The sequence below is a fragment of the Rissa tridactyla genome, chromosome 8 (assembly GCF_028500815.1).
Source record: "Rissa tridactyla isolate bRisTri1 chromosome 8, bRisTri1.patW.cur.20221130, whole genome shotgun sequence".
In the NCBI taxonomy this organism is placed as follows: Eukaryota; Metazoa; Chordata; class Aves; order Charadriiformes; family Laridae; genus Rissa; species Rissa tridactyla.
In genome coordinates, this window is record NC_071473.1 from 34,134,554 (window position 1) to 34,161,851 (window position 27,298).

The 27,298-nt window shown below is 37.8% G+C and overlaps 1 protein-coding gene across 3 annotated transcripts in view; it reads right to left on the reverse strand.

Moving 5' to 3' along the window:
* Positions 1-442: 442 nt before the first annotated feature.
* The window catches only part of SLC30A7 (solute carrier family 30 member 7), a 28,138-nt gene continuing 1,282 nt past the window's right edge, over positions 443-27,298 (reverse strand). Inside the window, exons 2-11 of one of the 3 annotated variants that reach the window (XM_054213024.1) lie at positions 24,219-24,343; positions 23,258-23,371; positions 21,719-21,806; positions 19,975-20,101; positions 18,874-19,029; positions 17,264-17,314; positions 14,879-15,014; positions 4,850-4,940; positions 3,686-3,835; positions 443-818 (exon numbers count right to left, since the gene is read on the reverse strand). In XM_054213024.1, coding sequence (XP_054068999.1) covers positions 771-818; positions 3,686-3,835; positions 4,850-4,940; positions 14,879-15,014; positions 17,264-17,314; positions 18,874-19,029; positions 19,975-20,101; positions 21,719-21,806; positions 23,258-23,371; positions 24,219-24,226 — 969 coding nt within the window. In that variant the 5' untranslated portion in view covers positions 24,227-24,343 and the 3' untranslated portion in view covers positions 443-770. The remainder of the gene's footprint in view (positions 819-3,685; positions 3,836-4,849; positions 4,941-14,878; positions 15,015-17,263; positions 17,315-18,873; positions 19,030-19,974; positions 20,102-21,718; positions 21,807-23,257; positions 23,372-24,218; positions 24,344-27,298) is intronic. The other 2 variants (XM_054213022.1, XM_054213021.1) reach the window with 2 other exon arrangements.

The window sequence follows — 27,298 nt, forward strand, 5'->3', positions numbered from 1 at the left end:
TGAAGAGACAAATTAATTGGAATGAAATCTAATATTTTGACTAAAATAACTTCCACAAGATATGTGCAACAAAATATCCAGCTTGCTTTGGAAGGAAGTCTCTTCACAATACCTTTGCCTTTTACATTTAGTATTTTTCTGTCTGTTTGGTAAGACGCAAGTACAAGGGAAGTCTAACATCTACAGTTACGCAAGTACACAGCCCCCCCCACATACATCACTAGTAAATAATCAGACTGCAAACAAGATATTTGTAAAAGTAATAAAACCCTTAGATGCTCCATATTTACGCTGGCAAATTCCCCTCCTGATATAAAAGGCACTTTGAAAACCCAATATGGTTTGGTTCATTAAGTTTGCAAAGTACAAACAACTGTAGAAACATACAATTATATTGAAGCATGTCAGCCACTGTGACATTATCTACAAAACAAGTTTCCAATTGTTGATAACACTGGTTTTATGGGAATGAGCAGTGGTTTCAGCAGCTTTACTGAAGACATGACAGGGTTTCCAGTACCACAATCTTAGTAAGTAAAAAACCCTCAAAAACTTTTAAGCTTAGGGGCCACAAAAAGACAAGACCCAAAGTCCATAACATTCATTCAATATTTACTCCTTAGAAGTGAACTCCATCCATAGCCCAAGGGCAGAAATCTACTCAGTCAATTCCAGAACAGTGGCGGAGGCAGGCTCTGTCTTGAGAAGTATGTTCTTACACCAATACAGTACAGAAAACTTTGGTCCAACAGCACAATTTCAGAAATTCACTACATGGCTGCGACATCAATCTGTATGTAAAGCTGTCTTACTCCTGCCTATGGAAAAGAGAAGGAGAGTTAAAAAAACCCTGTAACATCAAAGCAATTTAACTGTCCTGAACACCAGCCCACGCCAGTTAAGTTACCAGCAAAACAACTCCATGTCTTATTTTTCTGTAATTCATCTTCCACATTTAGCATATCATTCACTAAGATACTGGCAATTTGGAAACCTACAAACTTTGAGAGCGCTGTACGAATACATAGCACTTCACACAGTCAAGTGCACATACGTAATTATATATTAACACGAGCTTTGCTACATTACCTTTTCTGATTCAGCCTAAATTACTGTCATACATGAAGCTGCACAGAAGTGATTCTTTCTTTTGAACAAGTTTAACTTCCTGAAAAGCAAGCTGCTTGAAGAGCTGTCAGTTTAAAATGGAGCTAAGTACAAGTGCATAACATGGGATTTGTTATTCGAACCAGTTCTACACTAAGATTTTAGCAAGAAAGAACAATGGCTGCAGTGCATTTACATCATGACGCACTAAAATCACTTTTGGTAAAGGCATGTGAATTGTACGAAAGCATTTCTCTCCTCAGAAATCATATTAAACCAGACTTATAAGGACTTGCTTAGTTTTATCATCATTCAAAATAGAACAGCATTAAGAAAATCATTTAGTCATTCATTTTAACCTCAGTGGCAGGCCAGCACCACTGCTGTGATGGTCACTGGTTATACAACGTGATCTCGAAGCATTAGGTTGAACACTGCTAAAGATCAGATTTGTCTTAACTATCAGCAACTTGCTCTTACCTCAGTTGAGTTGCAAAACCAACTGTCAATTACATTAAGATAATGAGGGCCAATATTACTGAGGAGAAAAAAAAAATAAATCTCTACTTGCTCCAACTGTTCGTCCGCTTATTACCATAGGTTAGTTAAGAAAAATGATAGACCTTGTTCTCCCCAATTCCCTTCCTAGACACATGGCTCTTGATACCTGCACAGCTACAAAACAGCCGAAGAGCTCATCACTCACTTGGAAAATGCAATCCTTTGGAGACTTGAGATGTAAAATTAGTTTTAATGCAACAGAATGTTCTGCACAGTCCTTCACAGGAAACATCCCTTAGTTTCAAACTACACAATCTGAGGAATAAGCCATGCAGACTGATTTCTACCTACTCAATCAAGAGTTGTATGTGATGGAACATCTCAAAAAGGACCAACCTTTACTCATAAAGTTTGATTTTAGAATATTTGTAAGAATAAATTCTCCTTCCCTAAGTCTCTAACATAAAAACAAGTATGTGTGTTTATTTTGACTGGGTTCCCCATGACTGACTACTTTAAAATTCCTTAAACTTCAAGGAGTTCAAAAGAATTCATGCACTCAGGCAGCACACTGTAGGGTTGGCTTCAGTGGTGTTTCTCCTGAGAGACCAGAAACTGAGTGTGTGAGATGCATAAAAAAAAACCAACAACAAAATAAACAAAAAAATCTAGTCTGGAATTTTTGATAAATGTTATAAAAGAGTTAATAAAAGGGGTGCTTATCAGATGCATAAACAATTCACCAAGCCATCACATACAGGAGCTGCCAAGGCAGTAGGCCAACAGGACACTTAGAACAAGGGAAAAAACACGCACGTGAGCGCACAAGGACTTTCCCCACTGTAGAAAGCTTTTAAAAGAACATTTATGCAAGCACTAATTAAACTGTTTACAGAAGTGGTTTTATTTTCAGTATCAAATACACCTGATCAGAAGCTCCCCTTCTTCTCTGTCCAAGTGACTTAGAGAAGTCAGTAATTTACATACCTCCAAAATATTACCCTTTAGCTGACAATATTTTGTTACCTAAAATGTTGGTTATAAACAGGAACATTTGTTGCCTTTTCAGCTACAGAACTCTCCGTTACTCAAAAGCAGGGAAAGGATATTATGGAAAAATGTAACAGTTTTTTTCAAATACGGTCCTCCAATGTCAAGAATAAAACCAGGACGTTTGGCTCTGAATGGTATTGGAGAGAGAGAGTTTCCAGCTTTATTCTTCACGGCGTTCTCTTGCTGGACAAGAATTTTCTATTTTATCTCGATAGACTGTAGGTTCTATTTGTAAACCATTCACATCCAGAAGCTATACTGCAACAGGCAGCCAAACTGAATTTCATGTTTAGTGGTTCAAAGCATAAGGAAGCAATAGAAAAATCTTTCTGAAATTTGTAAGATTTTAATCTTAAGGCAAGAGATATCAACTTCTAATAAAGTTTCTGTTGTTCACAAGAACTCCAGCATTTCCTATCAGCTACAAGTGCTACCAAATATGTCACTATCTTTATAAAAAAATCTAACCTGTAATATTCCCTGAAATATAACCTGAATATAACTTAAAATAAATGGGAACACACTGGTCGTATACAACATGACGGTGATGGTTACATTTTAACTAGTGATCACCACAGCATGGATATTAGTAAAGACAACAAAATATGCAAAGACTACGGATTCTTAGAGGTATAGAAATGAATGACAAATACAGCATCAGCACAGTGAAAGACTTACATAGGTCCAGTCTGTGGTCGAAGCCCTGTCTTGAGGGAAGCCTCATCCATTTTCTCGGTTCCTCATAGGTTAACATAGAGTTTCAACTTAATTTGATGCACCTCAGGCAACTACAGCTGTTATTTCCACTAAGCGGCATCAAAAACTAAGGCAGAGAGGTACAGCAATTCCATCTGCACTACTGAGTATTTTGAAATTGTTCTAAACTGCTGGAGCAGAGAAGCTTTTCAAAACACACTGATACCAAAACCAGAAACATTTAATTTTTCTTGATAAGAACGACAAGGTCACATCATGTGACGGGCAGTTTACGCTTTGGTATGTGATTTCCACTGCTGAGACATACCTGAGTGAAAATATTGTGAGTCTGGCTTAGAATCCACCTTCCATCAGCATCAGGAGCTACTAATAATTTCAATGTCCCTATGTAAACATCAGTACAGAGGGTCCAGAAGTGTGGATCATGTAAACTGTAAACTCCTTGCAACTGCTGCACCTAAAAATACAAGCAGATTTAAAAAAATATATTTCAGAAAATGTTTATCTGTACTATGGGTTTTTTTACAGAAAATATTATAAAAGCTGATGCACCCTTTTACTTCTAGTTCACTGTGCAATTTGTGATATTTCCTTTAAATTCCTTATTACCATCTCAGTAATTGTAAGGAAGGTGAAAACATACAGGTTGTATGTATGTGTCATGATTTTGTATCTTGCTGCATTTACAGTCTCTATATATTTTACTGAAACCATTTCTGAAAACAGTGGTGTCCAAGACAGAAGAGTCACAGTTATTAAATTTGAGAGGGCATTCAATTAAAACAGCACTTTTTGCAAATGCAGGAATTTTCCCATAAAATAATTTGTGAGAGATTCTAACTATTAATGGAAATATATTAATATTTCTGTAAATATTTTGTGAGGGCTTGGGTTTGTCCTTTCAAAACCTTTCTTTTTCCTCTGTCCAATTTTAGCAAACCCTCCACGTGACAGTTACAATCCTGAGGAAAGATGGCACTTGTACAAGTGCTTTGAACGAACTTTGCAAAGGCATTTCAAATGTTCAGGTCATGACACAGTAATAGGTAAGTTAAACGGGAGTACCAGGAGAGATCAAATCCAGAGTACTCTATGTAGTCTTAAAAATACACTTCCAGCGTTACTCCACCTCATTTTACTAAAGACAGACTAAATTTTGAGGGAGTCAAAAACTGAACGAAACAGAAAAACATTACGTACTTCGTATCAGCACAAAGTCCTCTGAGAGAAAAAGTTTCAGGATCTGTTTTTCTAAACCAACATGGCTCATTTTAACACACAAACCGAGTTGAAGCTACATGCAATTTAGGACTTCAGAAAGTTAAGAATCAAACCAGTACCTCCATTTGCACAAGTTAAGGAACCTTTCAGAGCCATTACTGGGAAAACATCATAAAATATCCTCAAACACACAGCTGAGGCTCACTCAGTCAGCACCTTGATTTGAAGCAAAGATGGCCTAAGAGCTCACCCTCTGGTAGCACTGAGGCAGGGCGTTCTCCAGGGAAGGAGGAGTTCGCTGCATCAAAATTCCAATGGATTCTTTTAAAAGCGGAACAATACTGGAAAGAAAAAAGGAAGTTAGCTACTATTACATTTGCAAAAGATGTTGAACAAAGAACAACATAACATTCCTTAACGCTCTTGAAGAATTTTTCTTTAGTTGTTTCACGAGAAGCTGAGAAAGTTGCCATGAAAAGCTGGTACAGAAAATAAAAGGATTGATAAAATTGCTATGGTGTCTTACTAAAGGCAAGATTACTTCTCCTCCAGATTTTCCACAGAGACAACTGGCGGACAATCGCAAAATATTAGTAGTTTAATCATGAGATTTGAGATGAAATCTCTCAGTGTCTTTAAAGTTATATGACAAAGCAGCTGATAAGTATAGCTCAAAACCAAAACCTACTTCAATGGCAATCACCTCACGACCAACCATAAAAACATGAAACTGAAATGGTTTTTGATTTTGTGTTTGGCTTGAGACATATTTTTCTTATGAACTAATGGGGAGATCATAAAACAAAATTAGTATGGACCAGTCCAGCTATAACAAAGTTATTTTGTCCAAAACAGACAACTTTACATATTCTTGAAGTGAACTAAGTGTAGGGTCTCATCCAAGCTCAGGGTCTAGACATATGGAAGCAATCAGAGGTTCCCTCCCGGCCAAATGGTCTTGTTTAATCAGCAAATTAAGATGACACTTAATATATTTTTTATTATTATTATTTTCCCTTTTTTTTTTTTAAATAAAACCAGGAGACCAGTAAGCCCATACCCTGAAGCTACCGCTAAAAATTTATACTCTTATTAAGCATTCAGTATGATGATTTTTTGTTTAGGAGTAGTACATCATGTCTGCCTTAGTAGAGCATCCTAAAATTTTCAAGAGGATGACAAATATCTATAGCCCAATACTGAAACTTAAATAGCAATCTAATTTCGAGAGCATGTGAGTCACCTAACACTCTCAACCAAAAGTGATGATATATTTCAGAAACTGTAAGCTGAATTTCAGTGTTGAGCACTGGCATCACAGCTGGAGTACGTAGAGTGATGGGATTAAAAGCAACCAGCAAACATTAGCAAGAGATAAACTGGGCTGTCTGTTAAAAGGAAAACTGCAGAAGCTTCGTTTAAAGTCTCATGAAGTGATATAGAACGCACTGCATAGACCAGCTGTGTATTTGCAGCTGGTGAACAGCACGACCTAACCATTCCTTTCCATTTTTAAAGAGATGGTTCCATTTGTACACAGAAGCAGTGCTGGCTGATCGACTGCTCAGCTCACTCCTTGGCTAATCCGTCGCCAGGGGTGGGAGGGAGCTGGAGGGTGCATGACTCTTCTCTAATGAACCTCTGGAAAAACAACCACCCTAAAATGAAGTCTACTTGCAGGCACACTGGTTATTTCAGCCAAATTCACTGCCTGATGCACTTCATCATCAGGTGCAGTGATGAAGTGGCCTCACGCAGTTGCACTGCTACCAAGGAACCACTTCAGAAATAGGAAGAAGCGATTAGGAGCAGGCAGGAGCTGCCTGAACTGGACCCGTCATGCAGACAATTAAACATTTAGCAATGCAATAACTGTCAATCTGTCGAAAGGAAGCTTAATTAGAGTGTCACATTCTACAGACAGTGGATTACGGAAGTTTAGGGAAAAAGGTTCTCTTATCAATGGACCCATCTCAATAAAAATAATATCCATGTCACAAGCATTATATCAAAGGGAGCTGGAGTTGCCAAAATACTCCATTGCTGAATTGATTTCAGATTAACTCACTATTTAAAATGCAGGTTGGCTTCTTAATAAGAACCCTGAAAGACCAATAGACAAGTTCAGGATGCAAACTGAATACAAGATTTTTGAACACCGACTCCATCCCCATAAATTTAACAAGGCCCCTCTAACATATGCATCCAAAGGCTTCAAAACACACACACACACACGTACAGGCTGCATATTTTTTCACAGGGAAAGGACTAAAGGAATGGAGAATGTAGGAGTTTGCCTTTTTATCGGAACATACCATGAAGAGGAAAAAAAAAAAAAAATCCACGAAAGAAATCTAACCAAAAAATGTCTGATTTGCACAACTTGTTTACATTATTTGATAAAACTGATGTACATTTTCTGATGGAATGGCAAGTACAAGATTTGGAGAGACAGCCTATGGAAATTTAAGACTGGCAGGTTGCGCATGTTAAGCCATCCCAAAAAAGGATCTGGTCAGTGAAACTGGTTGATTCATTCTGGAACAGGACAAACACATTGAAAAGAGGAAGTTAAAACCTCGTTAGAGAGCTCTTCAGCTGAAGATGCATTTACAATTAAGATATTTATTTTGAAAACCTTGTTGTCTAAGAAACTGATCTTCCAAGGTGAAGTCTATGGGATCAGCAGGGTGTGTACAGGCACCAAAGGGGATACAGTTTTAAGCAGCACATATTGGAACCATTAGCTCAAAAGTAAGTCATATACAAAAAGGTGAATGGGAAAGACACTCCACTCCCAGTACAGGTGGTACAGCTCCCTGCTGGCGAGACTTTACTATTCATGTTTTCGTAATAGCTCCACATAAAAGCTTTAAGAAAAAAAACCTCCTGTGCAAGTTTTTGGCAGTAATGCTGCAGAAGTTACGCTTTTATCCAGACTTCACAAAAAAGCTAAAGCCATCATGTTTAACTGAAAAAGCAACATCTTTAAAGTCCAAAGAATAAAGGTAAATCAGGATGTGGCTTGATACTGTAGGTGATAAAGTTGAAGCATATCCCAGGTCCCACCTCCCTCCCCTAACTTAGACACAGTGTTCAGAAACAAATTTATCTTTTGCAAAGCTGAAAAGGCCAAAAGACAGCTGCAGCGATGCGACGTGCCCTCACAGATGCTGTCAGAGCACAGAAGCCCACGCATGCATCTCTGCATCCAAAGGGACACTATCTTACAAGGTAGTCTTTCATTGTAAGCCAAACATGTTGAAGTATAGAATCCAGTTTTCTTACGTCTCAGATTTTCCATTGTTTCATGCATACTACTGAAGCAGAAAACCTTCAATTAAAAACCCAAACTCCACACAGTATCCTCTTTTCTCAAACACTAACTATAAACCAGTATTACTTAATCACCAGGAGGCACTAGAAATATTAGTTCCATCTCATGTGACTGAAGAAAACACTAGGAAAGATAACAATACCAAGCAGGCTGACAATGCGGTTAGAGAATTTGACCAAGCTTTCCTTTTTTTTTTTGATTAGTCATTAGTGCAAAATACACGTGGTTGTCTCTGCAGAAACTATTGCACTGGTACTTCCCTCTTTTTTTTTTCCCCCCCCTTTATTTACAAAAAGATTATTGAGAATAAATAATGCTGAATTCTCACCAAGTGGAGAGCTTTTTCATGCGTAAGCAGTCTGGTAAGCTTCCCTGCTACAGCAGACTGATTACAAATCGCCTCTGATTACTAAGCCTTGAATTGAAAACATCACACTCTTACAAGACAATGGAATCTGAGAGAGGCACTAACCCACAGCAAGACTCAGGACACAAACATATCCTCTACAAAAGCCGGAATAGCAAAAGGAGCACAAAATGAGTTAGCATATCACACTTTCACATACACTGAGGGAAGCGAAAGGTATTCAAACAGATAAAAGCCATTGACACGAATCTGATAAACCCACCCTGCCGCTACTACACACGGCTTGATTAACAATAAAAAGTGAAAGCATCAGACTCTTAATCAACTTGCATCACATTCAGATAACCCTCGTACCCATTCCAGTCCATCCTGTATATGCCACTGTTTTTGTAGGCATAGCTAGCAAGACTGGCATTTCATGATCTCGGACAGCAAGGCTGAAAACAACCCCGGAGTGAAGAACCCTTTACACAGTCATTGTAGCCAGAGCACAGCAGGAAATTCATTTTGTGCTCTCAGCACTACAGAAAACAGAGGATAGTTGTGATGATAGATTTTGTGGAAGGTAAACGAACACTGCTAAGACTCCAGGCCAGCTTTGGTTCCTCAAATACCATAGCTGAAAATCTACAGCCAGATTTCAAAATCTCTTTTTTTCCACCATCCACATCTGCAGTGCCAAGATTGTCAGACTATTTCAGAAGTTTAACTTGACTAAAATTTTTCTATTAGGCAATTGCAATTTTAATCGCACTGCAGGCTTTGCTCAAGACAAGGATCACAGGTTTAATGTTTACTTTTCCAATTTTAGATTGTCTGTTCTTGTAATAACGTAGTACTTTGATTCTCAAGCAAGGCTGGCAGGTACCACTACCCTGCAAATAAAGGTAGTGCACGCCATTTAGCAATGATGGCTCAAAACACCACCAACGACTAGCAAAACTTCCCCAAACTAGCATGCTTTAGAACATTCCTTATGAATCTTAGTGAGCTCAGCACTTCATTTAAAAAAGTATTATTTTTATACTGTTATGCCCCAAACATTATAAGCATATACCCCAAAGTTACAGGCATGTCCTCCCCCAAAGCTCTTTCATATTATACCATGCTCAAGCAGCTCTAGACTTTATTTAAAATGATGTAACCCATGGAAACAACTTCAATAAATAACTGAAGTAAATTGCCTCATTTCCTTGACCACTTAATATGTAGCCTGCGTGCTCTATCCAACCTAGTATCATATTTAGTCTACGGTGCCTTTCTAGAAACATGTGGCTCCAATAGTGGTTTCGGACAAACTTCTTGCTTTTTACTGGAGTTGTGGCTTTTGCTTGATGACTAATTTCACGTAGCTGATCAAAATACTAAAATTGCTTCAACATTTCAGAAAAAGGCTTACAATCCTATGGCTAAAAAAATAAATGAAAATATAGTTTTAAATACTAAAAGCAGTTTAGAGACCTGAGAAATTTTTATTGATTCAGGCACATTAAATTACAAGGAAAACACCTTGGAAAAAAATTGAAGAGTGTCAGCCTGAACAACTACAAAATAGCCACGCTTTTTTTAAAAAAAAAAAAAAAAAAGACTTCAAACAAAATGCTAGTAAACCAGACTCGGCTATTTTAAGCATGTCCTATTTATGCTTTATAATTAAATGGACACTTGCCTGAGATAGTACAGAAAGCAACCAAAGGAAGATTCATCAGATATTAGTGGTAGCATCCAGGAACAGCCAAGAGCTACAACCCCCCACTCACATCAGCTTCACCCTTCAGAACTGGCCATAGATTTATGATGCAGAGATTTTGAAAGATTACAGGATATAACCCTCCAATTGAGAAACCACAAACTACCAAGCCCTCTGCTTGTCAGCGCTCAACACATAAACACGTAACTGGAGAAAACATAACTCTATAGCAAGCAAAAGCATAATGAGATTTGCCAAGTGGAAAGTATCTGACTTCATACCCTTGCTTCTATATATCTGAACAGTAGCAATATGTGGGCTATTTTTCTTCCTCCAAAAAGATAAGTTTTAAAGCATGAGATCTAATAGGTATTAACAATATTTCTATACAACCCTACTGAAGACAGGCTTTTACTGGGATGTATGTAGACAGTCATAGTATACTAAAGGGACATGGCTGATCTTACCTCTCTATACTCCAGTAAAAACTACCCGATTTCTGCTTCCACCAAGCTTAGAAGCGTATTTATTTGTCAGTGAAAACAATCTCAGAAGAATCTCGCACCGCATTTTCACTGTGCAGCCAGAATGTTCTGCGCTAACTCATGAGGAGTTAGGCAGAGAATATGTCACCTTAGAGAAGCCTTAGTGAAGGATGACAGGAGCAACACAGAGCAACCATGTCAGTAGGTGACAATTTGCACTAATTAGAGATGTTGTCTACAGGAAGCCCCAACCATCTGAATTAAAAAATACTGCTTGACTTCTCTGAAGAGGCGTTGCTCAACCCTTCGTGCATCTGCACAAGACAAAATAGCTTACAAATTAGAGGCTGCACAGCTTTATATTGCAACAGTAAGTTCTTTAGTCATCCTATACAGATATTTTTGTGATTTCTTCTGGCAAATGTTGCCATCATTTCAGAAAACTGAACAGAGCAGAAGACCCAATAATAGGAGCAGGCAAGACTCCAGTAAATCAGAGTGAGCGAGTGAGCTGCCCAACACTGAAGCAAGCAAACACTCTTAAGTAAAATGAACAGTTATTTCATGTAGACACAAGCAATCTTGGATTAAGAGCAACGATTCCCCTCTGCACTTACATGCAACAGCTTTGATATTCTACTGGCTTATTAGACATAGTTTCCATGGAAGGGAATAAGGATTTGTGTTCTGCCTTTATTCCCTCTTTGGACGTGAGTATCCCAGAGAGTATCGCAGAAAGAACAGAGGTTTAAAAAAAAAGAAAAAAGGGGGGGGGGGGGGGAAGGAGCCCTGGATCAAACCTCCCCCCTACCCATGCCCTGCACACCCTGTAAGGCAAAATCAGACTAAGCAATAATGATTGAAGCCAAATCACTACCAGGTTAAGTAGTATAGACACATTTTATTCGGGGGGATACAAAAAAAAAAAGGCAAAAACCCCCAAACTTCATTAAACCCTCAAACAACTAAAAATGTACCAAGTATTAAACACTAAATTCACCAATTACATGGTAATTTCTTAATTTTAGTTTGTCTTTCATTTTTCATGTAATATTTTCTGGACGATTTCCTTGCTAAAAAGTAAGCTATTAAAATGCACCTCAGTGTCTCATGAACCTCTAGGCATTTTATCACCATCACCTCATTCAACTTTTTATCTCAAATGTTAACTATACATGAAGAATCAAAAACATCACTTACAGTTTAAGGAAATTAAACCAAACTCTACATAGCTTACACCATTGCCCAATACATTTGGACTACGCAAAATGTTCTATACACATTCCTAAAATGTATGCATTTTGTATTTAAAATCTAATGACCTGTATGAACACAGTATCATCAGACTTTCAAAAAAACCACAGCTTACTGCAATTGCATAAATAAACTGCAACAGTTAATTAATCACCTTAAAGTACACTAAAAATGTAAATGCACTGATATCCACATTTTGATTAAATATTTGCTTGGACATGCAAAGTGTAACATACCAATGCAGATTTACTGGTATATATTTTTCAATTAAACCATGTTTAAACACCAGTTTCAGGAAAATTACAAAATTGAATTGCAAAGTATTTATTTTTGTAAAATTTGAAACAAAAATTCAGTGAGATAATTATTTTTAATTTCAAGACAATTTCAGTACACACTCAGTTAATGAAGCAGCTTGAGTTGAGAACCTGAAAGTTCTTGGTGATAGTTTTGTTGGACTGCTATACTCATTTGCATATTGCCTCCACTAGTTCATCAGTTAATAATTAATACATTTAATGTAGAACCAGAGGTCTAAGCAGCTAATTAAAATGGAAATGGACAATTTCATATACCTAAAATGTGGAGTCATGCAAAATGGCTTTGGAAGATCAGCAATAAAATACAGTGTACTATTTAGATTTAAACCAATCAGCTAAAGTACTCTTGTAAGAAGAGGCAGCACCTTGGGGCTTTTATACAACTCTATTTGGAAGAAGCAAAGCTTCACAGTCCCAATTAGGGGAAAGTCCCCAGACAGCATTTAAACTTTGGGACAACTTTATCAGACTGGCCTTTGCATCTCTGACTCAAAACTATGCTTCCTTTATTACAGTCACAAAGAACAGATCCTGAGTTTTAAACACACGTGCATGGGTTCACTTGTTGGGGTGCACGTTTACTCTTATCCCACCCCACCCCATCAAAGTTGGTTTCACTAGTAAAAGGGACACAAGTGGGCTACTCTGCACAAGTAAAACTGACAAATAGTCCTCTGAAACAGCAGACAACTATTTCATCTAAAGCCAAATCCCCCCACCCCAAGTTATTTATCAAGGTTGCAAATAGGTCCACCGAAGTGGCCAGGAATCGCTGTACTAGATACTGAACATCCCCTCCTCCCCACCTCACACCCACACACACCCCATCAGTACACAATTAAAAAAAAACGAGACACAGCTCTTGCCACTATCAGTTTAAAGTCTTTGCAAACAATGTTTTTCCGCTCAAATTTTAAATTTCAGAAAATTTCAGTATCATTTTTTCTCTGGGTTAGGTTTAGGTGACTTGAAAAGATTAAGGACAAAACTTTTATATATCCTAGCAATCAGCAGTTGGGCCCCTGCATTACTGTTACAAAAGATGACCTTATGGGAAAATCTGAAAAACCTTTTGCGTTAATTCTAGAACAGCACTTCACGCACACAGCACAGTGAAGAATAAGGCAGAATAAAACAATGGTTTTGTGTCCAGAAGTGTAAATGAAGATTAGTAAAGTCAAACAACGAAAAAGGGGACTCAATCTCTCAAAGAATATCCATCTGAAACTAACAGTCATCTTGTTTATGATCTCGTTTAAACGCATTTCAAGCAAAGCCATCAGTAGTTAAGTCTGTTGGACTGCTTAAAAAAAAAAAAAATAAAAACAGCCCAACCCTGCAATTAGTGTTTGCTCCACTGCTGTGCCAGACGTGTCAGTCTGCAAGAAATGCAGGCTTGCTTCTACGGACTACGATGCAGCTGACTGCACTCAGTTAGCACAATGATTCTAGACACCATTTATAGTGCTGTGGACCAACAAAATAATGCTACAGGCTGAGATCTGCTATCAGGTCAAAAGACACATCAAACAGTGAACTTCTCCAGCATTTTCAGCATAGAACATGGACCTCAGACGTTCCTCCTAACTGTGCTGGAAGACCTACAAACAGCTTTATTATGAAACCTCTATTATGGAAGGCAGTCTTCTTCCAACCTCTGTACAAATGGAAGAAAAAAAAAAATTCTCATTCCTGTGGTATCACGTGGTACTCCGCCTGTGCTTCGCTGCACACAGAGTCAGACCATTAAAGTCGGAAGTGTATGGAAACCTGTGTTTTACTCAGCTATTACCTCAGCAATAGCTTTTTCCCCTCAGTAACCCGCTCATTTTCTTTCCCATTTTTTGAGATTCCACTAATAGAATTAGTTTGTAATAATTTGTCCTTTATGAAATTACAGGAGGTTTAAGTCAAAATATTAAGTTTATATTAAAGTGGCAATTTAATCGCAATTTCTAGCACAGCGATTTCTGTGGGCATTTAGTGCCTGAAACACGTTGCCCTACTTTGATAAACAGGGAGATTCACATCAATAATTCTGTGAAAGCTGCCATGCATATGGTATAAACATGCCATATACGGTATAAGCATAACCAGCTGGCAGTAAATCAGATGACATTCACCACTGCTGAAGAGACAAAGGTGTTCAGTTATGATGTTGTGACTGGAGTTGTGGCACTCCGCCCTCTGCCACCATTGAAACTGCTGCCAGAAAGCCTCAGTAAGAGCATCGCCGAAGGAAATGTTTGCTTCCCCAGCCTAATCCAAACAGTTTCACATTTACAGTGATCTTGGTAGCAACAACCAGGAAAGCACCATCAGATCTTAAAAGGAATAAGGATGTCTCAGAATACAAATAGAAAGGAAAAGACATCTCTCGCCAGGGAATAAAAAAAAAATAAAATATGCCAGCCTTGATTTGTCAAGGACAAGGGCACATCCTGTGCCAGCAGGCTCAACTCCGCTGCCCTGAAGCCATTCTGCTCCATTTACTGGAGTACATTGGTTTATATAAGCATGTACTAAATACAGAGAGGAAGCTTTCTACAGCTTGAACCTGAAAAACATTTTGTAGTATTATGCAAACGGGGGTAAAATATGCAGATTTAAGAGCAAAAGCTGCAGCTGCAGAAAAGGTAAAGGAAGATAGCTCATGTAAGAGCACACCAGAAGAGCTGTGCAGCACAGAGGTAACATATCTCTCGTGGAAGAAAAGCAAACGTCGTAAGTCATTAGCATAATAGACAAACCTTTTCTGCTGAGCTGTAATTGGTGCTGTAACTAGCATCAAAAATACTACCAAATATCAGTGATAGCAATGCTTACCTTACACCTATAAGTAGTGCTATCAACATTGAACAAATAGGATCTGCTATCATTAGACCATAGTTCTGCATCAATATAGCAGATATGATTACACCAATACTTCCAAGCGTGTCTGCAACAATGTGTAGAAATACACCTGTAAGAGATTAATCGATATCATTACAACTTGGTATTCTTAAAGCTAATGGAGTATGTCAAAGAATTTACAGAGAAGAGTTGCAAGAACTAGATAACATGATTTATGCTTGTTACATTTGTGGTCAGTTTTTGGTCAAACACAAAGAAAGTGATCAAAAGATTTCAACGTATTTGTAGAAAACAGAGCATTTGAAGAATTTCCATTATTTTCTGCACTTAGCAGAAAGGGGTATTTCATAGCATGGCTGTCAAATTAAGCAGTGATTAACAGATATAGCAAACTTTTTCATTCAATACCCACCCATATTACAGTAAGGAAACTCATGTTCCCTGATGCCTACAGACAATGGTAAGTACTGTAGAAGATGGAAAGACTGTGAAGAGAAACAGCTCTGTAAAGCTTTGAAAGATGCTAATGTTTCATTGACAACATCTTGTAGAAGTTATTTGGGAAAGAAATCCAAGACAAATATTTTCGAAAAGTAAACAACACTGCAGACATGAACAACTTCACTCTTATTTTGAAGAATAACATATTACCTTAAAAGACAAAGAAACAAGCACTTTGCAGTTAGCTAAAATTTAGCCTTTGGAGCTCTCTGGTGGCAATGATGGGAACAGTCACTCAGAATCGGCATTTTGAATACAATTCTCCAGACTCTGATAATCCCTCCTCACAAAAACAGCACACAACTATAAATCAGCTCTTTAGTGCTTTTTCCAAGTCTACATTTGTACTGGGTCTGGCTGGGATGGAGTTCAGTTTCCTTCTTAGCAGCCTGCACGATGCTGTGTTGTGACTAAAACTGTGCTGATAACACACCAATGTTTTAGCTATCGCCAAACAAACCGCGCTCACACAGCATGGAGGCCGCCTGTTTCTTTCTCTGCCCCCACAGCAAGTAGGCTGGGGTGGGCAAGATGCTGGGAGGGTACATAGCCAGGGCAGCTGACCCTACCTGGCCAGGGGGATATTCCATACCATATAACAGCAAGCTCACCAATAAAACTGGGGGGGTTCCTTTCCAAAATAGCTGTTGCTCAGAGATTTCCTGGGCATTGATCTGCTGGTGGGAGGCGGTGAGTGATTATCTCTGCATCACTTGGGGTTTTTTGTTTGCTTGGCTGGGGTTTTTGGGTTTGTTTTTTTTTGGGGGGGGTGGGGGGTGGTTGGTTGGTTGGTTTTCAGTTCAGTTTGGTTTGGTTTTCTTTTGTTCTTTTCCCCTTCACTTACTAAACTGTCTTTATCTCAATCCAAGATCAGTTCTCACTTTTACTCTTCTAATTCTCTTCCCTGCCCCACTGCAGGAGTGAGCGAGCAGCTGCTGGGTGCTTAGCTGCTGGCCAGAGCCAACCCACCACAGTACTGAATATAAAATTGAGTCTTTTTAATATGCTTCAATTACTATGTGCCTTTCATGAAAAGACTGACTTTCAAATATCTTCTACTGAAGTTATGAGTATACATATACATAATACAGTATATTATAAATTCTCAGAGGTTTGAAAACGTTCCTTTTCAAGGATTACAAACAAGCCAGAAAATCATCCAATAAGAGAAGACAGTATGTACATCTGGGTATGCCAAATAATTACTACCTCTTACATTACATAACTTTCTCCCTCTAACTTTTGAACACTTCAAAAAATAATTAATCAAAGCTCAAAACTGGCATCTAAATTATCAGTAATTTATTTACACTAATGCTCAGGAGAACATGGACTCCAATACTCCTTCAAGCAATTTAGACTGAATTACCATCTTGTCTAAAGCAACTGTAATAGCTCGACGAAATGCAAGTTTTAAGCTCAGGTACCCTTTAACAATTCTATCAACCTGCATTTTTCAAATACTTTCTCTCTGAATAATACAGTTTTTCACTTTCCAGAGCATACATTGCAATCAGGCTCCTCAGGTTTCTTCTTTTAACCACACTCCTAGGTTTTCATCATTTTTCGGCATTAGTAACAGAAGATGATTCCCAGCTTTTGGGATCTGCTTTTCTAAATGGAGTTGACCCCAAGTTACATTCAGACTTCAATGAATGTCCCCCATGCATGAATCCCCAGCCATGCACAGGATACGACACTGCTCTGTTTGCAGGTGGAAGAGGACTTCATAAAATAGCTCCTCTAAGAAAAATGTGGCATTTACCCAGAGGTTCCCTCTAAAACAGATGGGTGACAAACAGTCAGAGGCAGGCAGACCATGATCAAACAATTAAACCACAACACTTATCGTCATACCTTGTAAAATCTGTTTGCTGGATCCAGCCATCCCTTCAAGAGAATGGTCATCTGTGAAGACAATTATTGGCATGTTAACCTACGCAAAGGTTCTCTCTAGTGGTATATTCTGTTACAGTCTTGCTTTCTGAAATTTCTTGAACAGACAAGGGGCTCACAATGACTAGCTTTTACTCTAGCTACTGTTTTTTAATGCAGCAATTCACTTCCTAAAACACATGTTTTTTAAAAGAAAATAACATTTTACACAATAGATTTTATATATGTATATATAAAAATAAGAAGATCAAGTTTTTTAATGAAATAAGACCTTTCTAGTATTTAGCAAAATAAGGCCCTCCCAAGTATACAAGCCACACACACAAGCAAGAAGAGTAAGGTCAAATAAACTTGCTAACCAGAAGTATTTCACTTAAGCAAGCATTCACACCTAATGTAAAACAACGGGGATAAAACATGGAGAAGGCAGAATTAAGTAAAAAAATCCTCTCATCCAAGCAGATTAATGCCTCCATGGAACACATCAGAAAAATATTTTAAGAAAAACTTGTTAAAGGGTATTGAATGACTTCTAGTGAAGATATACAGCAATTTGCGCTAAAGTTGATTGGAATATCAAATGGCACAAAACAGATAGCTACATTCACTGTTCCACTGGGGTGGGGGGCATGGGGAGAGCAAGGAAGAGGCAGGAGGGGGGAGCTCCTGCTTTCCAGCCAAACTCCAGGAGAACACCAACAAGAACCAATTTTCTACTAAAAATAGCAAATAAGGGACAAGTAAATATTTTTATACTCTTTGTCACCTCCTGTCTGCAAGTTACCACACTATTCCCTGCTCTGAATGTGCACATTTTCAGCCACATCGGATTCTAGTTTATGGCTTAAGCAGGAAAGACTGACAACCCTGTATTACGGGAATCTGCATTGTTTCAAACAGGTAGTAACCACACTGTCCCCGCTCCTGTAGTGAAGGCTACTGATCACACGTTGCATGGATGCCTCTTCATGGACTGTTTGCCTTTATAGAAAATGCTTAAACATAGATAAGCTACCAAGTACCTTTTTTATAACCAGCTTTAAACCAGATTACAACTACACATACGGGGAAAACCTTATATTTGAGACCACAAACCAAGTACGACATATTAATCCCTAAGTACCCAAAGTAAAATTGTTTGTTCACCTCTCCTAATATGTGATCTGTACAATTCTTCAAATGGAGAACACTACCAAAGCAGCTTAACTTTGTCTATTGATTTTAATAAAAAATTGAAACAGAGCACTTCATAACTAATTTCATTACATTGCTACAGCATACACGTATCTTTTGCCAACACATAACATTATTGTGAACATCGAGAAAATGTAGGTAAAGCAAAACCTTTAAAAACTAACACTGAACTTACTGCAAGTGAAACAGCATTTACCAAAATGGGCCACAAAACGTGGTGGTGGCATACCATACCACACATTTAGTGAAACTCCTTCCATGTACGCTCGCAACAAGCTGCCAGCACCCCCTCTCTTTTTTTTTTTTTTCTTCAGTAAATCATTAACAGCAAATTTAAATTGAGTCAAGATGGTCTATGACATTAACCAAGTACTTACCATGACAATAATCCTGACCATGAGAGTGTCCATGGCTATGGCCATGATCATGACTGTGTCCATGGCCATGTTTATGTTCATGGCTGTGACCATGACCTCCGTGACTGTGTCCATGGCTGAGACCACCATTAAATAGAGAATGGCTGTGTTCATGCCCTATAAACAAATATTACCATCAGAGTATAAATTTAAGTATTGAATAAAAGTATGCTTACATTTGTATCTAAGTGACTCAAAACCTATTCATCTTTTAGGTCAACTTAAGATATGGCTTTAAATAAGTTAAGAAAATTAACACGAGCTGTTTGTCATCTAAATCTATGTGATGCAGCTGTATAAAATATATAGCTGATTTAGGAAGTCAATTGCTTTTATACATTCCCACTTCTGAGACACACTGTGCTACACTGAGTATAATTTGAAAAATGTACACATAATTAGATACAAGCACATTAAAAATAGTTGTTTTAAAGAAACCAGAAATTTGCTACCGTTCACACATTAAAAATTCAAGCTTCAGTTGCTGCTTACAAATGAAAGACTATTTTCTTCCACCAGTCTATATCAGTTTATATGTTAATCTGAAAGAGATATCAATTAGCTTTGCAGAAAAAAACCCAAACAATCCAAAATATTTACCATATATATTTAGGCAAATAAATTCTCCATTTAAATTAAAAAGACGCTACGTTGAGAAGCACCTGAAGCTGAATCATCCCATACTTAAAATTTGGTTCAGACACTGTTTTGTAAATTTTCCAGCCAAGACCTTGCTTAACTCCAGCTTAATTTTGTCCAGAAGACACTCTGCATATCTCTTCCAATCAGGTGCAGAAGAGTGCATGTTCCAGAAAGCAGATTCTGGAGTTCTAGGTCTTCCATTTAATGGATATTAACATGAGAAGTACGGTAGTGACATACTAGAGCTAGCAGTAAAACATAAAAGTCAATACTGTAACAAGTCACATACACATTTGTCTAGAATTGACACTAAAAAAGACATTAAAAATTTAATACTGCAGTTCTCATTGGAGGATTATAAGGTCCTGGAACACAGAGTGCCAAGAAAGGAAAAAGCCCTGAAAATTATTGATATCCTACCAGAGCCATGCGAATGCCCATGACCTCCATGTTGAAAAACAAATATTCCTATAAGATTTACAATGAATCCTAGTATAGAAACAGGAAGAAGTCTCTCATGATGCACGTCAGGAGGCTCAAGTGCTCTCTGAAAAAAACAACAAAACAAATGAAGAAGCAAATGTAGAGTTTTACAATCTCTTTACATTATTAAAAGGCACTGAAAAAACTGCTTAGGTACAGGAGCATTCTAATACAAACAGGCATATATAAAGACATAATGAGAAATTACTTGGGACTTTCATTTTTTGGGATGGTACAAAGTTTTATTATTAAAGCTGGGGAAGTATAATAGAATGTTCTGATAGTCTACCTAACTTTTATCATAAGATTTCTTTATACCGTGGGATGTGGCTTAACATCACGTGAAAACAGTCAAGTTTGTTGCAGTACGTGGATTGCCCAGGTCATCCAAACAACTTCTAGAATGACATTTCTTCCTTTCTTCTTAGAAGGGTGAGGGGACGAGGGGAATTAAATGAAGACTGAGAACAAATTGTGGCATTTTAAAAAACTTTTTAAATCTTGATTTTTTTTTTCTTTTAACCCTACTTTCTTTGGAAGTTTTTTTTTTTTTTTCAATGAAACATTATAGACCTAATACAATTTGCATCTGAAGTTAAGTGTTGAAGAGTGTAAATTACTATTGACTGGGGAGAGAAACATTCACCATCTGTCCACAGGGGTGAAAGGTACAGACAATAGCAAGACAATGAAACCTTCAGCAGCTGTAAAATTTTGGAGCGACAGAGAGAAAAGGAGTCACCGTCATAAGCAAAGGGAATACTCAGCATGGGAGCCAAGACCAGCAGGAAAAGAAGGATGTTTCAACATTACCCTTGACCCTTTCAGTAGTAGTTTTTCATTTTTCTAATAAGTTTTGTTGCTGTTTCTAGACTTGAGGCAAAGTTTTCCCAAGCTTTTAGGCAATTTCATCCCAGTTCGTTCTGATTTTGAAGTATTTACAGGCTTATCTATGTGGAGGATATGTTCCTGAAACTCTTCTCAGTTATCTACTAATTTAGAATGTATTCTGAACTAGAAGTCTAAACAAATTTACAGTGCATCTGCCATTGTAAAGGACAAGCATTAATGCAAACTGATCAGAATCAGTTATCAATTTTACTCTTAATCCTACCTCACTTCAGTGTAGACATCAAGGGTGTCTAAATTTTAATATTGAAATTATCACCTGAACCATCTTGCAAAAAAAACCCACAAAAAAACAAAACAAGAAAAGTGCCCTTGTAAATGTTAAAGGTATTACTGCTTGTCATTTATATCACACTTCAAGATTTGGAAGATAATGCTCTTTCTTTAATGTGTTAGTCCAACAGGATGTATTTCCATTTCTTATGACTAACTTCTCTTCTCTGAATGACTAGTTTTGGCCTTTCTTTCTTGGCCTCATTTATCCTTTAACAATGAGAAGTAAAGAACTTTCTATGACATACTTATCTGGCTGAAAAAAGGATGGAGTAAATCTCACAGAACCTTTACACACAATCAAAATAAACTATTTAAGAAGCTAGTACAGATACACTGAAAGATCTGTGTTTCTGTGTCACAAACCAGCAATTTCAGAAGGCTTTCTCCATTTTTAACCAATTATAAACATAATAGATTTCAATAATTTTATCACCATTGAATATGCTCTACAAATAGAAATGTGACAATTGATAGTGCAATTGACTTCATAACATACCTCAACACCTTCAGAAAAAATAAAGAATGCTGTAAAGATGAGGAATAAACCATTTACAAAACCAGCAAGTACTTCTGCTCGAACATATCTGCAAGAAACGAAAAAGCAATAGCAGATATTACCACCTTCATTTAAACACGGAAAATTAAAATTAGAACTTAGAGACTGGAGTACAATCTTCTAGTTCTCAGACAGGGATTTACCAAACAGAAGATGCAGTATATAAACTACAGGTAAGTATATGAAATTCACTATGTTGTATTTTGACAGAAATCACCTGATCTAGATCAGCCATTATCTGACCTACATGAGAGAAGACTTACATTATGTCAAAATCTTCCCATTTAAGATCATCTCTACTGAAAGTTATGGTATAAATGTGTATTTGGAAGCCACAAAGTAAGATAAGCACATGAGATGTAATCAAAGTCTGCTGATGTAAAGTTCTGTTTAATATCAAACAGCCATACATGAATTTGCTCCCCCTCTAATAGGGGGACTTTTAGTAGAAGTTTTAAATAGAAATTCATTATTTCAGCTGCTGAAGTTTTCAAATAAAACCAGACAGGTTAGAGTAACATGTAATTCCAATACAGCAAACATCAGACTTAATAAATTGTGGCTGTTCTCTAAGAAATGGAACACTAGCTGTTTAAATGCAGAGCAGTAATTAATACAGAACATGCTTTCATTGCAATTAGTTCATGGCACAGTCAATTCTTCCTAAATTGATTTCTAGGCACACTGGAGTTTCCACCTTAATTAAACAGTGCTTTAAGTTTCAAACTACATAATCCATGCTTAGGCAAGACAGCTGAAGCTAAATGCTGAAATTCAGGTCAGTAATGCCATGGAGAATGCAGCAACGCATGTTACAGCTCATTTGTTGTTAATTAATCAGTATCACCAATTAATAATATTGTATTGCTGGCATTGTTTTACAGGGCACAACTGCAATGTGCAGTGGAACCAAGTGCCCCTGAAACAGAACCAGCTGTAGCAGCTGCATCTGTGAAGGCTGGTATGGGATGACATACCCCAGCCTGAAGGACCTGTGTTAGCAGTAGCCACAGCTGCTGAATCCTGCTGGCTCCCAGGAGCATCCCAGGAGATTTAGCTCCTCTCAGTTGTAACTTTCTGTTCCAAAGAAAGCATGGGGCACCAGCAGCCTGAGATTCCCTGTAAACACACCTCACTGCGCTGTGGGGACAAACCCATGATGCAGCTGCTCTTACTTCACTGGGGCCATGAACACATGACAATGCAGGACAACTTTCTGCTGTGTAACTTGTTTCCAGTTACTTCTAAGATCACAAAGATCTTAGAAGTGATAAACCTGCTCCCCAAAAGCAATGCCTTCACATTTTTACTATTTCCAGGTGGGTATTAACTTAAAGGTTTACACAACTCACCTTAAAACCCCACACTTTCAACATAGCTTTTCCATGTTCTGCAAAAAAAGGTTTTGTTCATACAGTGAAAAATTACCACCTAGACATTTACTAAAATACATTAAGGTAACAGCCTCAAGTTTCTTACCCATATGAGAAGGCATCGTTCGACCTCCATTTTGAAATAACTGATGCTGCTAATCCAGCCAATAGAGCAGTACAGTCAAAAAACATATGAAAAGAATCTGATATTAGACCTAAACTGGAAAAGAACAGAAAAAAAAATATGTTGTGCTCCATATGCTACATGTTGAGTATGAAAAAAAACAGCATTTAAACTTTTACACATTAGCAGAATACACTGTGATTCTAAGCTTTCAGACATGGTTTTGCCGGCACAGAGGAGAAACCCACAGAGGAGTAACCCAAAACTGCTGACAAAAACTGCTTTTGTCAGCTTAGGGAAGGCACTTTGGAAAAGCACTTGGCGAAAAGTCCTCCTGGCATATGATTTTGGTGGTAGAGGGGGGTGGTTTCCACTGACACAAACCAAAGCCCCTGGAGCAGATACACCCACAGCCACATCTCTCACCAACATAATTCTAGTGGCAGGTATTTGCTCTTATATTTCTATTTAATAGTTTGACTACATAAGCAAATTCGGCTAGAAAAGTGTATACACACAAGTTGCATTTAAATACTGACCCCACATAAATTTGTAAAAGTAAAAAAAAATGGGTTTAAAGATAATGCTTTTGAGTATCTATTATATGCATTGTATATATAGGCTAACTAGCGCAATAATACTAAAACCGTCCTGCTGAAGGCTACCAACACCACCACAGTGATGGCACTAAGCACTTGCAAAAGCAATATTCTCAAATCCATTTTCAAACTTGATACTTTGGAAGAGTTTTCACACACAGGGAAAACTGGTCTTTACAGTGGTGCCCAGCGACAGGATAAGGGCCAACGGGCACAAACTGGAACACAGGAAATTCCATCTCAACATGAGGAAAAACTTCTTTACTTTGAGGGTGCCAGAGCACTGGAACCGGCTGCCCAGAGAGGCTGTGGAGTCTCCTTCTCTGGAGATATTCAAAACCCACCTGGACATGATCCTGTGCAGCCTGCTCCAGGTGACCGTGCTCTGGCAGGGGGGTTGGACTACTTGACCTCCAAAGGTCCTTTCCAATCCCTACCATTCTGTCATTCTGTGATACTTTAATGTTTGCTGTAAAAAAACCCCAATGTATCAATCAAAATAAAGATTCATAAAATGTTGACAAACGTATGCCTGTGACAAAATATTTTAGGCCTGTAAAGACTGAAGTCTTCCAGTTATAATTTTGACAAACATTCCAACACCGTAAAGTCTACTTCAGCATAGCAGTTTTCCTCTCAAGCATCTTATTTCAGAACTAACACATCACCAGATGAGCATTCACACTGCAGCAACTCGACGCTTTCTATGAATTGGGCAGGCCAAAAAAAATGGAATTTCAGTACACAGGGGATTCTAAGATCATATTCTCTTTTGTCTGAAATAAAAGCAGGACAGCAAACAATATACTTGTTAAGTATTTTTGACTACTACATACCTTTCCTAAATAACCATCTTTTATGTTTACGTCTGTTTTTACATTTTACCTGAGCAGAGGAGCCAGTCCCTGGTGGCATTGCCAAAGCACCAGATCTGCATTCTTTTTAATTTATTGCTGCTCAGTCTCCAAATTTCCAATCGCAAACCTTCAGACAGTGTTTTAGCCTGAATCATAAACAAGCATAGAATTTATCCAAGATGCATCTAGTTCTTCTCACTATAACAGACTATGATGAGAGAGCGATAAGTAACGTTACTTCACAGCAAAAAGCAAGGTTTCCAGCATCCAGATCTCTACTGGGATCACACAAATCCAAGGTTAAAACGCTGTGGTGAAGCTACACTAAATCAAGGGAAGCAACAATGGTACTCCTGAGAGCACAGAGCTCTATCAACGATTTTAAAAAATAAAAGTGCAGACAAGAGTGCTAAATTGCCATGGATGGTTGCTTCTTCATTTTGCTAAGTGTAAAGATAGCAATTATTTGCTCCTTTTGCTGGTGATCACCATTACTCTTCTAGTTTGACTGGACTATGTCCACACAGAAATAAAAGCAAACAAACACTTGGTCCATCTGTGCTTTTAGCTGAATGGAACCAAGCTAATTCCAGTTCAAAAATTATAGAGTGATATTAGATTGATGATGAGCCACTGCTTGTAAACTTTATCAATCCTCAAATCTTTGCCTTATCAGCTGCAAGGCACTGACTAGAAGACACGCTCCCCTTTGATCAAGAAGCTGAAGGAAGAAGAGGCTGAAAGACCACTTCTTAAATGGTTTATTTCAATGACCAATGCACAACTACAATCTTGATTGATAAACACAGGAAAAGTTTAGCATGCTGTTTTACTCTACAGACTTCAAAGCAACTTAACTTAGTTCACGAGTTACCCAGTCAGGAGAACTTGCATCAGTTTGTATGTAAACTGGATTTAACACCACACTCAACAGTTGCCAAATATTACTAAATTACTAATCATAAACAGGTTCTGTAAGTCTGCAAGGAAGTATGTGCATCCAAACACAAAAATTGATTCCTATTTGAAAAGACATTTGATACAGAGGTACTGATGAGCATTTGTTATTACAGTTGTCCCAAAAGTTCCATTTTCCCAATCCTCTGGTTGTCTAAGAACAATTATGTACACAACTCAGTTCTTGCAAACTGAAGAACAAGCAGCCAGGTACTACAGCTATGTGAGTTCAGGAAACAACTTACTTCGCAAACAAAAAATAAGGAAAATGTAAAAAGAAAAAATTAAAAAAAAATTAAATTGAAGACTTTTAGAGCTTGCCAACAAAAACTTGGGGTGCTGACATCATAGATTTGATCTTGAAATAAGAATATCCTAGTCAAAGAACTTGCAGCAGTCTGCTAAATTTAAATGGATAAAAGTGTAGTTTTCTGAATCACAATTAAAAAGAAATTTCTTAGTCTGGAAGCCAAGGGAAGAATCACCTGAATTATCATGGCAGCCTGTCAGCCTTGCTATCTTACGCTCACTGGCATTGTCAAGGACCCTAGAGAGAACAGAATTCAAGATCATGCTTCTAACACTTGCAGCATCAGGCACTGGCCATACCCAAAGCTAGGACACAGTGGAATAAAGTGCTCCAAGATGATACAGAAAATACCCTTTACAAATGTCCCATTTCTGCATCTCTAACATGGAGAGCAAAGCAGCTGTGTTTTTCGCACTCAAGAAATAATTTTCCCTATAGGGCTCCTTGTTTGCTTGTTATCTCTTTGTTCTTCCAAGGCATGAACCGTCTGCTTTGACTGGAGGCATTCCTCTTTATATTCTCTGATACCCCTCTCTACTAAAGAGATATGTGGCAAGACACTCTTCTGTTCTAGCCCAAAATCTAGGCTTAATGGAAAGATACCTGAGATTAGTGACTTGAAATATAAACAAGAGGTCCAACTAATAACTATCCAGCAAATCCCAATTCTTAATCTCTGTAATGAAGAAAAATAAGTAAAATTCTTCTTAATTCCAGTAAGCTCAATTATTCAGTGACAAATTTCTGGCAAGCGTCACTTTAGTTTCTCAGTTTAATTATCTCATATACAGGACTTTTGCTGGTATAGATTTCATTTTTGGTCACACTACGAAAAAAATTATTACACTTAAAAGAAAGGCATCAGAACAAACTCACATGAACATAAAACTCTTTATACCCAAACCACTGAGAAAAATATTTGCATCTTCTGAGCTATTAAAAAAGTATCCATACTTGAACAAACAGGCTATGCATACAATAATTCTCATGCAATTGCAAAGTGTGAGAACCCCACTGTGAATGTGTCAACCCCAAAGTGAAAACCAAGCACATCCAAGACAGTCTGCAGGTTGCCAAGATGGCACTGCTTTCTCACTAGTGCTACAGCAGCAATTACTGTCAGCAAGGTTGAGGATTTTACAGTACAGTTTGACATTCAGAGAAAAATGGTAAACAGTAGGATGCAACTGTTTCCAAATCCGCATTGCTGCTTTCACTCAAGAGTCTTAATTAAGAGTCCCAGTAATCTGCATCCATACTACAGCTTTTGGCAAAGACAACTTTAAGTTCCATATGGAAG